Genomic DNA, 14,907 nt, shown 5'->3' with positions numbered 1-14,907 from the left:
TGACGTCGCCAAACTCAAGGATTGGTAGGATAGTCAGTTTTACGAGGGTGTTTGGCAGCATTGAGTGAAGGAGGCTTTGTTGCGAAATAGGAAGCCAATTCTAGATTTAAGTTTGAATTGGAGATGTTTGATGTGGGTTTGGAAGGACAGTTATTGTCTTACCAGACACCTAGGTATTTGTAGTTGTCCACATATTCTAAGTCAAAACCGTCCAGAGTAGTGATGCTAGTAGGGCAGGCAGTGATCGGTTGAAGAGCATGCATTTTGTTTTACTAGCATTTAAAAGCAGTTGGAGGCCACGGTAGGAGAGTTGTATGGCATTGAAGCTCGTTTTGAGGTTTGTTAACAGTGTCCAAAGAAAGGCCAGGAGTATACAGAATGGTGTCATCTGCGTAGAGTTGGATCAGAAAATCACCAACAGCAAGAGTGACATCATTGATGTATACAGAGAAAATAGTTGGCCCGAGAATTTAACCCTGTGGCACCCCCATAGAGACTGCCAGAGGTCCAGACAACAGGCCCTCCAATTTGACTTGTTGAACTCTATCTGAGAAGTAGTTGGTGAACCAGACGAGGCAGTCATTTGAGAAACCAAGGCTATTGAGTCTGCCGATAACAATGTCGTGATTGACAGAGCCAAAATCCTTGGCCAGGTCGATGAAGACGGCTGCACAGTACTGTCTTTTATCGACGGCGGCTATGATATCCTTTAGGACCTTGAGCGTGGCTGAGGTGCACCCATGACCAGCTCGGAAACCAGATTGCATAGTGGAGAAGGTACGGTGGGATTCGAAATGGTCGGTGATCTGTTTAACTTTGCTTTCAAAGACTTTAGAAAGGCAGGGCAGGATGGGTATAGGTCTATAACAGTCTGGGTCGAGTGTCTCCCCTTTGAAAAGAGGGATGACCGCGACAGCTTTCCAATCTTTGGGGATCTCAGACGATACGAGTTTGAACAGGCTAGTAATAGGGGTTCCAACAATTTCGGTAGATCATTATAGAAAGGGAGGGTCCAGATTGTAGAGACAGCTGATTTGTGAAGACCCAGATTTTGCAGCTCTTTCAGAACATCTGCAGTCTGGATTTGATTTGGGTGAAGGAAAAGTGTGCGTGTGGGGGGGGGGGGGGGGGGCTTGGGCAAGTTGTTGCAGAGCTGTTGGCCGGGGTAGCCAGGAGGAAAGCATGGCCAGCAGTAGTAAAATGATAGATTATCGTAGATTTATCAGTGGTGACAGCCTCAGTGCAGTGGGCAGCTGGGAGGTGTTTTTATTCTCCATGGACATTACAATGTCCCAAAACTTTTCAGAATTAGTGCTATAGGATGGGCATTTCTGTTTGAAAAAGCTAGCTTTAGCTCTCCTAACTGACTATGTGTATTGGTTCCTGAAAGTTGCATATCGCAGGGGCTATTCAATGCTAATACAGAACGCCACACAATGTTTTTGTGCTGGTCAAGGGCAGTCAAGTCTGGGGTTGAACCAAGGGGGGCTATATCTGTTCTTTGTTCTACATTTCTTGAATGGGGCATGCTTATTTTAGATGGTGAGGAAAGCACTTTGAAAGAGCAACCAGGCATCCTCTACTGACGGGATGAGGTCAATATCCTTCCAGGATACCCGGGCCAGGTCATTTAGAAAGGCCTGCTCGCTGAAGTGTTTCAGGGAGCATTTGACAGTGATGAGGGGTGGTCGTTTGACCGCGGACCCGTTACAGACGCAGGCAATGAGGCAGTGATTGCTGTCATCCTGGTTGAAGAGAGCAGAGGTGTATTTGAAGGGCAGGTTGGTCAGGATGATATCTATGAGGGTGCCCGTGTTTATGGATTTGGGGTTGTTCCTGGTAGGTTCATTGATAATTTGTGTGAGATTGAGGGCATCTAGCTTAGATTGTAGAATGGCAGGGGTGTTAAGCATGTTCCCGTTTAGGTCACCTAACAGAACAAACTCTGAAGATAGATGGCGGGGCAATTAATTCACATATGGTCTCCAGGGCACAGCTGGGGGCTGAGGGGGTCTATAACAAGCGGCAATGGAGAGACTTGTTTCGGGAAAGGTGGATTTTTAAAAGTAGAAGCTCGAATTGTCTGGGCACAGACCTGGATAGTAAGACAGAACTGTGCAGTAGATTGCAACCACCCCCTTTGGCAGTTCCAGCTTGTCAGAAAATGTTGTAGTTGGGGGTGGAAATGTCAGGATTTTTGGTGGCCTTCCGAAGCCAGGATTCAGACACGGTTAGGACATCAGGGTTGGCGGAGTGTGCTAAAGCAGTGAATAAACAAACTTAGGGAGGAGGCTTCAGATGTTAACATGCATGAAACCAAGGCTTTTACGGTTACAGAAGTCAACAAATGAGCGCCTGGGGAATGGGAGTGGAGCTGGAGGCTGCCGGACCTGGATTAACCTCTACATCACCAGAGGAGTAGGATAAGGGTACGGCTAAAGGCTTTAAGAACTGGTCGTCTAGTGCGTTCCAAAAAACAAGGAAGCAGATTTCTGGGCGTGGAAGAATCGATTCAAGGCATAGTGTACAGACAAGAGTATGGTAGTATGTGAGTACAGTAGAGGTAAACCTAGGCATTGAGTGAGGTTTTGTTTCTCGAGGCACCAGTTAAGCCAGGTGAGGTCACCACATGCGTGGGGGGGTGGGACAAATGGGCTAAGGCATATTGGGCAGAGCTGGGGACTCTAGTGAAATAAGACAATAATCACTAACCAAAACAGCAATAGACAAGGCATATTGACATTCGGGAGAGGCATGTGTAGCCGAGTGATCATAGGGTCCAATGAGTAGCAATAGGTGAGTCAGGGAGCCGATTCAGTAGTCGCTACTACGCTAGGTAAGCTAGGGACCAGAGAGATTCATACAGCTCGCGGGCCGGGGCTAGCAGATGGGCCTTTGGCGACGTCGCAACGGAAAAGCCTGTTGAAACCACCTCGGACGAATTACGTCAGCAGACCAGTCGTGATGGATCGGCGGAGCTCCGTTTCAGCAACAAAGGGTCCAGGCCAATTGGCAAGAGGAATTGTAGCCCAAGTGTTAGCTGGTGGACCTCTTCGGCTAGCTGGGAGATGAGCCTATTTCGAGGCTAGCTCAAGGCAAAATGGTGCTTGCTTTGGGACAGAGACATTATCCAAGAGTAGCCACTCGGATTGCAGCTAGCGAGCTGCGATGATCCGGTGTAAGGGTTCAGAGCATGTATTAGGAATCCGGAGATGTGGTAGACAAAAAGCAGTCCGATATGCTGTGGGTTGATATCGCGCTGTGCAGACTGGCAGGTATTAACCGAACTGAGGCTGGCAGGCGTCCGAGATAACGGTGAAAACTGGCTAGCTACTGATGGGGGGGGGGTTCCGGTTCTAAAGTATAAAAATAGCAGAGCCGTACCACATTGGGTGAGGCGGGTTGCAGGAAAGGATATTCAGTCCGTAGATGGAAAGTGAGATTGTAATATATACAAATAAATGACATTTACACGGGACAGGACACACAGCTGACTGCTACGCCATCTTGGATATAAGCAATCTTCCCGCCCCTTTTGGACATAAATTATATACTCACTGATACTTGAAGAATATAACTTAGAAATGCCTGGAGTTTAGCGTACTGTACCACATCAGAAGCCAAAATATAAGCTTGTTTTACTCCAATGTCTGTAAACATAGAAAATAAACAAACCTTACAGCCTCAAAACTATAATTTCGCTATCTTTGGCGGTCAGTCTATGCATCCATAGCACCGTCAACGAATTTTAGAGTGGTTACACTTGTGACAGAGGTGTGAAGAAACCACTGTTGGTTCAACTGCAGATTGCCCCGGAAATGAAGCCAATAGTGATTTAGCATGCACAGCATTACCTGTGCTAGATGGCCACTATAGTATTGAATATCCTCAGTCAAGCCAACTGAAAGCAAAACACCAGTCAGTCCCATGGTTTCTACAACAACCTGTTTTTTTCAAAATCATACCTGAGTCATATATTATATACACGTTTAATGACAATATTTTTTTATGACGACAATGGTTACACTAATATATATATATATATCAATGAATATAACATTCACCATTCTTGACCATTTATTTCAGAAACAAATAATGTAACTCCCGTCGAACAACAAATTATAAGTGGTATATTTCATCACAGCATATTACACAAAGAAAAATCTAACCCTTTTGAACGAAACGACAGCCACCTGCCACAGATGTACTGCACATCATGTGGCTGGGTAAGAAAGAGACATTTAATCTAAAATTGTAACACGTACAACACTTGTGAAAGTTCAGTGATTCAATCACTAAAAACAAAAAGAAGACCTTACACCTAATGAACAATGGTGGTGATACCAAAACTTTCTGAATCAAGAATTCAGTCAGTGTAACATCCTGCAGAAACTCCTGGGTCCGGTTTCCCAAATACAGATTAAGCCTAGTTCTGGACTAAAAAGTATTCTCAATTGAAATAACTTTTAGTCAAGGACTAGGCTTAATCTGTGCTTTTAAGTAGTCACAATATAAATATAAAAGAAATAAAGTAAATTAACTGACTACATTAAAAAAAATTAAGCACACAGCACCTTTCACACATTACATTTAAAATAGATAAAGTTCCACCTAAATCTGGCAACCCTAAAAATCATACATTTTCAAGTATACTGACTGTTGTGAGCAGGCAAATACTTTTTTTCTCCAAATGCCTGTTAATTTCTAGTCTGAATGACACAAGACCAGTGAGCTGGTGTAGTTGTTAAGGCAGGTGTCCAACCACCTCGTCCTACTGTTGTATGCAAGCTTTGTTCTACCTCAGCACTAATACACCTGTTCAACACCTGTTCAACTTATCTTCAGTCTCCAGGGATGGGAAAACTGGCAGTCCCTTTAATATGCCCGCGGATCAAATGGCTTTTTTAGTAACTCAGTTGGAGTTTCAATTTACTGTTGAGATTTAGAATAGCATATACCAGAGCAAATTCTACATTTTGTTGTGCAACAGTTTGTCTTACTGTATGTCAGTAACTGACTCAGTCAATAAGCCAATGTCAGCTAACAGTTTTAAGATTAGACTAATTTACCACAAGCCAGCTATCTAATCATGGTCTACTTACTAACAGGGGAACCCCCAACTGATTTTGTAAGTCACTCAAAAGGTAATTAAAAACGGAACACATTTTTCTCCGCCCAATGGGAAAATGAGAATTGCATAAAGTTAGAAAATTACCAAATCTTCTCTGCCAGTATTATCTCAGGCATGGAGGATCAGTGTAATCTTGGAGGCATGGAAGTTGATATAAACTGTCAGGAATTATGTAGTCTGTAGCATAAGACCAGTGAGCTGGTGCAGTCTAACATCGGTATCCTTTCGAGCTCACAGCATGCTGAGGAATTCTCTGACCTGTGTGGAAACCGGGGATGAAAAAACAACAACATGTAATCCATTAAAAAAAAATTCTGATTTACATTTACATTTAAGTCATTTGGCAGACGCTCTTATCCAGAGCGACTTACAAATTGGTGAATTCACCTTATGACATCCAGTGGAACAGCCACTTTACAATAGTGCATTTGAGGTGAACTAAACAATCTCTCGATGATACAAGTGCAAACCAACACTAACCTTGTCCAGCACAGCTTCCTGCTTAATTCGATCATTCTTGAAGTCGTCATTTACATCCAGGACCAGGATAGGGATATCTTTCAGGTACTCAAAATCAAGTCTAGAAGGAGGAAACAATATCACACTGATAACATTCCCAAATTCCTAGTAAATGCCAGCAGCCCTTTGACAAAATAGACCACCTGATCTATGCGGTCAAAATGGGACGAAAAGACGCCATGATAGTCTAACACTTAATACCAAGTGGCATATTGGCTAAAACACACAACATGTAAAGTTTTAGTCCCATGTTTCATGAGCTGAAATAAGATCATAGAAATGTTCCATAGGCACAAAAAGCTTAATGATCTCAAATTAGTTTACATTCCTGTTAGTGAGCATTTCTCCTTTGCCAAGATGATCCATCCACCTGACAGGTGTGGCATATCAATAAGCTGATTAAACAGAATGATGATTACACAGGTGCACCTTGTGCTGGGGGCAATAAAAGGCCACTAAAATGTGTGGGGTTAGGGTATGGGCAGGCATAAACTACAGACAACGAACACAATTGCATTTTATCAATGGCAATTTGAATGCACAGAGACACCGTGAGGAGATCCTCAAGGCCCATTGTGGTGCCATTCATCCGACGACATCACGTTATATTTCTGTATGGTAATGCACAGCCCGATGTCCCAAAGATCTGTACACAATTCACGGAAGCTGAAAATGTCCCAGTTCTTCCATGGCCTGCATACTCACCAGACATGTCACCCATTGACCATGTTTTCGATGCTCTGGACCGGCGTGTATGACAGCGTGCTCCAGTTCCTGCCAATATCCACCAACATCGTACAGTCATTGAAGAGGAGTGGGACAACATCAAATCAAAGTTGAGGGTCGGAGGCAGTGTAGTACGATTCAATCTTAGCCTTGTATTGGCGCTTTGATCATTCGGAGGGCATAGCAGGATTTCTTAAAAGCTTCCAGGTTAGAGTCCCGCACCTTGAAAGCGGCAGCTCTACCCTTTAGCTCAGTGCGGATGTAGCCTGTAATCCATGGCTTCTGGTTGGGGTATGTACGTACATCCCACAATAAACAGCCTGATCAACTCAAAGCAAAGGAGATGTGTCGCACTGCATGAAGCAAAATGGTGGTCACACCAGATCCTGACTGGTTTTCTGATCTACACACCTCTCTTTTCAAGGCATCTGTGACCAAACAGATGCATATCTGTAATCCAAGGCATGTGAAATCTATACAGTGCATTACAAAAAAAAATATTCAGACCCCTTCCCCACATTTTGTTACAGCATTTAAAAAATTTTTTTTTTTTTTTTTTGCCTCAATCTAAAAACACCCCATAATTTTTTTGCAGACTAATTACGAAGTTTGGGACCACCAAGACTCTGCCTAGAGCTGGCCGCCCAGCCAAACTGAGCAACCAGGGGAGAAGGGCCTTGATCAGGGAGGTGATCAAGAACCCAATGGTCAATATGACAAAGCTCCCGAAGTCCTCTGTGGAGATGAGAACCTTCCAGAAGGACAACCATCTCTGCAGCACTCCACCTATCAGGCCTTTATGGTAGAGTGGCCAGACTGAAGCCACTATTGGTCTAATGAAACCAATATTGAACTCTTTGGCCTGAATGCAAAGCGTCAGGTCTGGAAGAAACCTGGCACCATCCCTACGGTGAAGCATGGTGGTGGCAGCATCATGCTGTGGGGATGTTTTTCAGCGGCAAGGACTGGGAGATTAGTTAGGATTGAGGGAAGGATGAACGGCGCAAAGTACAGAGAGATCCTTGAAGAAAACCTGCTCCAGAGCGCTCAGGACCTCCGACTGTGATAAAGATTCACCTTCCAACAGGACAACTACCCTACGCACACAGCCAAGACAACGCAGGAGTGGCTTCAGGACAAGTCTCAATGTCCTTGAGGGGCCCAGCCAAAGCCCAGACTTGAACCCGATCTAACATCTCTGGAGAGACCTGAAAATAGCTCCCCATCCAACCTGACAGAGCTTGAGGGGATCTGCAGAGAGGAATGGGAGAAACTCCCCAAAAACAGGTGTGCCAAGTTTATAGCATCATTCCCTATAAAACTTGGCTGTTGTCGCTGCCAAAGGTGCTTCAACAAAGTATTGAGTAAAGCATCTGAATACTTACGTAAATATGATCAGTATTTTTAATACATTTGCAAATATTTCTAAAATAAACCTTGGTCATTATGGGGTTGTGTATGTATGTGTGTAGATTGATGAGGGATGTTAAATTTTTGAAATTAATTTTAGAATGAGGCTGTAACCTAACACAATGTGGGAAAAGACAAGTGGTCTGAATTCGCTATATATATATATATATATAGCGAATTCAGAAAGAATTATAGCGCATTCAGAAAGAATTCAGACCACTTGTCTTTTTCCACATTGTGGAAAAAAAATTAATTAGTTGGTACATATATATATATATAAATGGGTGAACACTTACTGAGTACTACGGTGGTACAGCCAGCACTCGTGCTTATAGTGCAGCTGCTCCAGATATTCAATTGGAATTCCTTGTTCCTCCTCCCGTCCTCGGCTGTGCAGCCTCTGCATACATCTCTGAAAGACAGACTTCATTTTTTGGGTTCGTTTCTCTACCAGGCCGAAATATATAGACCATGTAAGCACTTCAGTAGAATTGAAAATTGAATCCTCAAAATATGAAAATTAAATCCTTAAGCACATGGCTGTGTTAAAAAATAAATAGAAAGTCATCTGACCACAAAACTGTCTGGAGTTCAAACACTTGTGAACTGAGGATGTCAAGGCTTTACTCACCTGTGGGTCAGCCCGAAGGTAGATCATGGCATCCAGCTCGATTTGAGTCTCAAACTGAGAGAGCAGCCAACCGTGCCAGTCTTGGTAAATGGCCCATTCAGTCTCATTCATGTCCCCAGATTCAAAGAGGTTGGAGGCAAATATATACCTGGCAAAAGAGCCACAATTACAAGTCAGACTCTGTGAAATAAAGACAGTCATATAGCACATCCACAGGTTCTCAGGTCTTATTCTGATTCTACAACTAAACCAATCAAACACCAGACGGGTACACACCGGTCACTGTAAACAGAGCGCTCAAAGAACTGGACAGGTTTCTCTGCCTGTTGCAACTTTGCAGAAGGGGGCTGCAGCTGAGCGCGCACACGACTCAGACAGGCGTAACTCTGGAATGTGTAAGACCAGCGGCTAGGTTTGTCATACAACATCTGCAGCAGGTTGCCTCCACTCTTCTGAGATGTGCTGAGCTCCTGGAACAGAGAACACATAATTGTCAAGCGGAGGATCAATTGTCCAACATTGTGACTCACATGAATTTAACATTAAAATGGGATAACATTATGTACTGGACATAACATTGTAGTTACCTCATACTCATTGTCAGTGTTTTGAACGTTGCACCACTTCCCAATGGGCTCCGGTATGACCTCCCATTCTTCTGAAGACTTTTCTAAAATGTGCACAAGTGTAGACTTCCCTGCAGCTGCAACACATAAAAACACTTTTCAAGCAGTATCCCAACATAACATATATTAGGGAAAACAAGAAACTTTTAAATGGTTTTTGTTAAGTTAGCTAGTTTACCAGAATAATTTGCACTCTGCTATCAAGACCTGCATAGCTTGCTCACGAGAACCCAAAGCCATACATTGGTTTAGTGCGGCAGAATCAATGATTGGTTTAGGGCAGAATAAACGAAGGGCAGAGTACAACAGATACTAAACTTTTAAAACAGGGCAGACGTTTGAACTGAGAATCTTGTAAATAAAACGTTGAGTTACAGTAGTCAGACAAATGTGACAATATCTAAAATTCTTCAGGAGACCAGTTGTGTCAAATGTAACAGCTAGCAACGACAGGCTAAGCTAATCAAAGCAAGCTAGTTAGGCGAAGCATTTTGCAACCTCTACTCATGTTGAATTAATATATAAAGCTAGCAAACTAGCTAGCAGTCAAATACACAAGTCAGCTAACGTTTGCTTTATTGAAATGTTAAGTTGAATAAGGTACATTTTTTTAAGGGGGGGGGGGGACGACGACGACGATAATTATGATGCCCCAGAGGCTCTAAAGTGATCTTAAACCAAATATAAATTTCTGCTCCCAAGGAAGTATTAAGTAAATTCCACTGTTAAATTAAAGTCACATGTGGTCCTCCCACTGCCACTCGGGAAACATGTAGTTTATTAGGCTCCAGGTTAAATACATTAACTTCACAAGGTGGTAAAAGTGCAAGGTAACAGATGAGTTTGATGTTCTTTTCCAATAAATATCGAGGGTTTTATTCAGTTGACATGATCATGGATACTTGGCTGCCGTTTATCCGCAACCTAAACCCGCGGGCTTGAGCGCGCGTACCAATACTAGAGTGGGCACACTATTTAAACACATTTTTTCGTAAGCAAACCATAAGTAAATATGAAAATGATACTGAAACACATTTAGTTTGTGTTTAATTAGTCGGTACATGAGAATTTAACTGCACAAGGTAATCGCTCACTTTCTTTTTTTTGCGGTTGAGAATATTTGCATTATAATGTCTAATTGGATGGAAACCTAACTAGTGTAGTTATTTTTTCGCCAGCCTATCAATTTAGCTAACTTGGCCATTACAACTAGATAACGTTAAGTATTTCGGAGTAATAAAATACAGGCAAAGATTGAGAATGTATTGTTTTGCCGCCAATACTTGTTTACAGTGAACAGAATGCAACGTACACTTGCTGTTGATTCGGCAGGAAGAGTTGAGTAAAATCAGACCAAACATGGAGTTAAACATCCACATAGGTAGTTAACTAGCCATCTAATTTGAGAAATATATCGATAGTTAGCTCTCAGATTGTGTGCGTTAAATGTGTAGCCAGCTGGCTGTGCAAACTCACCAATGTTTCCTTCAATGGATATCTTCTTAGTTCTTTTCTCAAAACTGTTGTCAAAACTTGGACTTGAACATATTCTCTTAGGAGGTGTTGCCATTATAAAGACTGAGATATTGGATAAATTATTTAGCTAGTTATGAAACTCAAAACCTAGATATAGCCAAGTTACCGAAGTGAGTCCAAGGGACATACAGGAGCAGAGTAGCGCGATAATCAGATCAAATTGAATTCCGCGCCGAGGATATACATGTTACTACTTCCGGGGGTGGACCAAAGCTTCAATACTACATAACCCACAAGACACCGAACGACAAGTATTATTCAAGCTTCGTGTAGTTTGTACGTTCACAGTCTACTAGTGCATTAAAGCCGTGAATATTGAATACACAGAAATGCCTCAATGGAAATGCTCTCCATTGAGTCATGGAGATATCTATTCAACCCCATGCTTCCCCATTCTTCAAAAATCCCAAATGTGGTGGGTCTATAGCTGGTTTATAAAAGGCAAGTCTGATGTTTTAGTAGAAAGAATCCAAGACCAAGACCTTTATGGCTCACCCTGTACCACAAGGTTGTGTTGGTTGAGCTCCTGCCCGGCTAGATGGACAGGCATCGCATTAGATCAACCAATGGTGGCGTGCCACGTCATCGACTGTGCTGTCGGGCACACCAGATTGCGATAACATATGATGTGGTAAACTGATATGTAAATAAAGTGAAGATGGCGCAGGAGGGGGTGGCTGCCGTCTTATCAGCTCTTAACCGACCATGCTTTTTTGTTTGTTTTTTCGCACTGTTCATAATTTGTTTTGTACATAATGTTGCCGCTACCGTCGCTTATGACCGAAAAGAGCTTCTGGACATCAGAACTGCAATTACTCACCTCAGATTAGACAAAGAGTTTTTCTTCAATGAGTCGGATGGGAGGGAGATACTACAGACACCCGACCAGGCCCAGATCCCATTCATTCGCTGGAGAAGGAAACTGAGATTTCGCGGAAAAAGTTCAGGGTGCCTTGTGAGGATCAGGCGACGAGTGGCTAGTCTGCCTTTGCCTTCTGTCCTGTTAGCTAATGTTCAATCGCTGGAAAATAAATGGGATGAACTGAAAGCACGTATATCCTACCAACGGGACTTTAAAAACTGTAATATCTTACGTTTCACCGAGTTGTGACTGAACAACGACATTAAGAACATACAGCTGGCAGGTTAAACACACTATCGGCAGGATAGAACAGCAGCGTCTGGTAAGACACGAGGCGGGAGCCTATTCATATAAGTAAACAACAGCTGGTGCACGATATCTAAGGAAGTCTCAAGGTTTTGCTCGCCTGAGGTAGAGTATCTCATGATAAGCTGTAGACCACACTATCTACCTAGAGAGTTTTCATCTGTATTTTTCGTAGCTGCCTACATACCACCAAACACCGATGCTGGCACTAAAACCGCACTCAATGAGCTGCATACAGCCATAAGCAAACAAGAAAACGCTCACCCAAAGGCGGAGCTCCTAGTAGCTGGGGACTTTAATGCAGGGACACTTAAATCCGTTTTACCTCATTTCTATCAGCATGTTAAATGTGCAACCAGAGGGGGGAAAAACTCTGGACCACCTTTACTCCACACACAGAGACGCATACAAAGCTCGTCCTCACCCTCCATTTGGCAAATCTGACCATAATTCTATCCTCCTGATTCCTGCTTACAAGCAAAAAATTGAAGCAGGAATCACCCATGGCTAGATCAATAAAAAAGAGGTCAGAGGAAGCAGATGCTAAGCTACAGGACTGTTTTGCTAGCACAGACTGGAATATGTTCCAGGATTCCTCCGATGGCATTGAGCAGAAGCCATGGATTACAGGCAGCATCCGCACTGAGCTAAAGGCTAGAGCTACCACTTTCAAGGAGTGCAATGCCCTCCGACAAACCGTCAATACTGGACTAAGATCGAGTCGTACCACACCGGCTCTGACGCTCGTCGGATGTGGCAGGGCTTGCAAACCATTAAACACTATAAAGGGAAGCAGAGCCGAGTGCTGCCCAGTGACACGAGCCTACCAGACGAGCTAAACTACTTGTATGCTCGATTTGAGGGAAATAACACTGAAACATGCATGAAAGCACCAGCTGTTCCGGAAGACTGTGTGATCACGCTCTCCGCAGCCGATGTGAGTAAGACCTTAAAAAAGGTCAACATTCACAAGGCCGCAGGGCCAGACGGATTACCAGGATGTGTACTGCGAGCATGCGCTGACCAACTAGCAAGTGTCTTCACTGACATTTTCCACCTCTCCCTGTCCGAGTCTGTAAGACCACCATAGTCCCTGTGCCCAAGAACACTAAGGTAACCTGCCTAAATGACTACCGACACGTAGCACTCACAGCTGTAGCCATGAAGTGCTTTGAAAGGCTGGTGATGGCTCACATTAACACCATCATCCCAGAAACCCTAGACCCACTCCAATTTGCATACTGCCCCAAAAGATCCACAGATGTTGCAATATCTGTTGCACTCCACACCACCCTTTCCCACATGGACAAAAGGAACACCTATGTGAGAATGCTATTCATTGACTACAGCTCAGCGTTCAACACCATAGTGCCCTCAAAGGTCATCGATAAGCTAAGGACCCTGGGACTAAACACCTCCCTCTGCAACTGGATCCTGGACTTCCTGACGGGCCGCCCCCAGGTGGTGAGGGTAGGTAACAACACATCCGCCACGCTGATCCTCAACACAAGGACCCCTCAGGGGTGCGTGCTCAGGCCCCTTCTGTATCCTCTGTTCACTCATGGCTGTACGGCCAGGCACAACTCCAACACCATCATTAAATTTGCCGATGACACAACAGTGGTAGGCCCGATCACCGACAACGATGAGACAGCCTATAGGAAGGAGATCAGAGACCTGGCCGTGTGGTGCCAGGACAACAACCTCTCTATCAATGTAATCAAGACAAAGGAGATGATTGTGGACTACAGGAAAAAGAGGACTGAGCACGCCCCCATTCTCATTGACAGGGCTGCAGTTGAGCAGGTTGAGAGCTTCAAGTTCCTTGGTGTCCACATCACCAACAAACTAACATGGTCCAAGAACACTAAGACAGCCGTGAAGAGGGCACAACAAAACCTATTCTAAACAGCTTCTACCCCCAAGCCATAAGACTCCTGAACATTTAGTCAAATGGCTACCCAGACTATTTGCAGTGCCCCCCCCCCCCTCTTTACATCACTGCTACTCTCTGTTGTCATCTATGTATAGTCACTTTAATAACTCCACCTACGTGAACATATTACCTCAACTAACCGGTGCACCTGCACATTGACTCTGTACCCGTACCCCCTGTATATAGCCTCCACATTGACTCTGTACCGGTACCCCCTGTATATAGCCTCCACATTGACTCTGTACCGGTACCCCCTGTATATAGTCTCGCTATTGTTATTTTACTGCTGCTCTTTAATTACTTGTTACTTTTATCTCTTATAAAAGTGTGACGAATAACATTTGATGTGATTTGATTTGAAAGGTTTGATTTGATTTGAAAGGTCAGAAACTGTCAGCTGTGGTCAAATTCACCTATCTTGGTAGCGGAATTTATTGCGGTGTTCACATAGACAATGAAACAAACATCAGGATCGCCAAGGCTTGTGCAGCCTTTGGCCGTCTGTGAGATTTGGTGTGGGAAAGGACAGGCATCAAACTGGAAACAAAACGGTTTACCAGGCAGTCACATTACCGACCCTTACTTATGGCTGCAAATCCTGCCTACCAGTCTACGAACGCTATGCCAGGAAACCAAGTCACTTTCACCTGAACTGTTTGAGGAAGTTTCCGAGGATCAAGTGGCAGGACAGAATCTCAGACACTGTAGTTCTCAACGGTGCCGACATGCTGAGCATTCCCACACTGCTTATGAAAGCACAGCTCAGATGGACGGGCCCATGTGACCAGGATGTCTGCATCCATCTCCCTAAGCAGATCATTTCTCAGTCATTTCTCAGATTTATCTCACATGAATTGCCTATGTGGAAAGCGATTAGACCTCGTTTCATTGGGCAAATTAGTTTTGCATTGCCCAGTGCCCATTGGTCCAAAAGTAAAATTTCTACCCACCCGGGGGACTGGAAGATGCAAAATGAACTTGCCCAGTAATTCATGATGTAATGAATTAGAAGTCTAAAGTTTGGGCGAAAGCAGTCCCCCTGTTCCCACTGCCTATCAGTCTGACCACTATATATATATATATATATATATATATATATATATATATACAGTGGGGAGAACAAGTATTTGATACACTGCCGAAACAGGTGCAGTTAATACAGGTAATGAGTGGAGAACAGGAGGTCTTCTTAAAGACAAACTAACAGGTCTGTGAGAGCCGGAA

The 14,907-nt window shown here is 43.8% G+C and overlaps 1 protein-coding gene across 2 annotated transcripts; it reads right to left on the bottom strand.

The window, feature by feature from the left end:
- Window positions 1-4,064: 4,064 nt before the first annotated feature.
- Window positions 4,065-10,734, bottom strand: zgc:110540 (deoxynucleoside kinase). 2 transcript variants are annotated; one of them, XR_010457167.1, is made up of 8 exons: window positions 10,520-10,734; window positions 9,005-9,120; window positions 8,694-8,887; window positions 8,418-8,565; window positions 8,083-8,198; window positions 5,612-5,711; window positions 4,566-5,389; window positions 4,065-4,426 (listed from the first exon to the last, which is right to left on the bottom strand). XR_010457167.1 is itself a non-coding variant. In XM_064982382.1 (7 exons), the coding sequence occupies exons 1-7, from the start codon at window positions 10,611-10,613 to the stop codon at window positions 5,363-5,365; spliced, it is 795 nt and encodes a 264-aa protein (XP_064838454.1). In that variant the 5' UTR covers window positions 10,614-10,734; the 3' UTR covers window positions 4,065-5,362. The 2 variants fall into 2 exon arrangements, 1 of the variants encoding a protein (XP_064838454.1); XM_064982382.1 differs by having other exon boundaries at window positions 4,065-5,389.
- Window positions 10,735-14,907: the final 4,173 nt, after the last annotated feature.

Source organism: Oncorhynchus masou, chromosome 12 (assembly GCF_036934945.1).
Source record: "Oncorhynchus masou masou isolate Uvic2021 chromosome 12, UVic_Omas_1.1, whole genome shotgun sequence".
NCBI classification, from domain to species: domain Eukaryota; kingdom Metazoa; phylum Chordata; class Actinopteri; order Salmoniformes; family Salmonidae; genus Oncorhynchus; species Oncorhynchus masou.
Note: the sequence above shows the minus strand (reverse complement) of the source record. Positions and strands in the feature narration are given on the sequence as shown.

Bases quoted from the DNA above. Each gene is read 5' to 3' on its own strand.
- zgc:110540 (XM_064982382.1), bottom strand. From the start codon at position 10,613: ATGGCAACACCTCCTAAGAGAATATGTTCAAGTCCAAGTTTTGACAAC. The intron at 8,199-8,417 runs GTGAGTAAAGCC...TCTGTCTTTCAG, and splicing joins ACCTTCGGGCTGACCCACAG to AGATGTATGCAGAGGCTGCA. The intron at 5,390-5,611 runs GTTAGTGTTGGT...GTTTCCACACAG, and splicing joins AGGAAGCTGTGCTGGACAAG to GTCAGAGAATTCCTCAGCAT.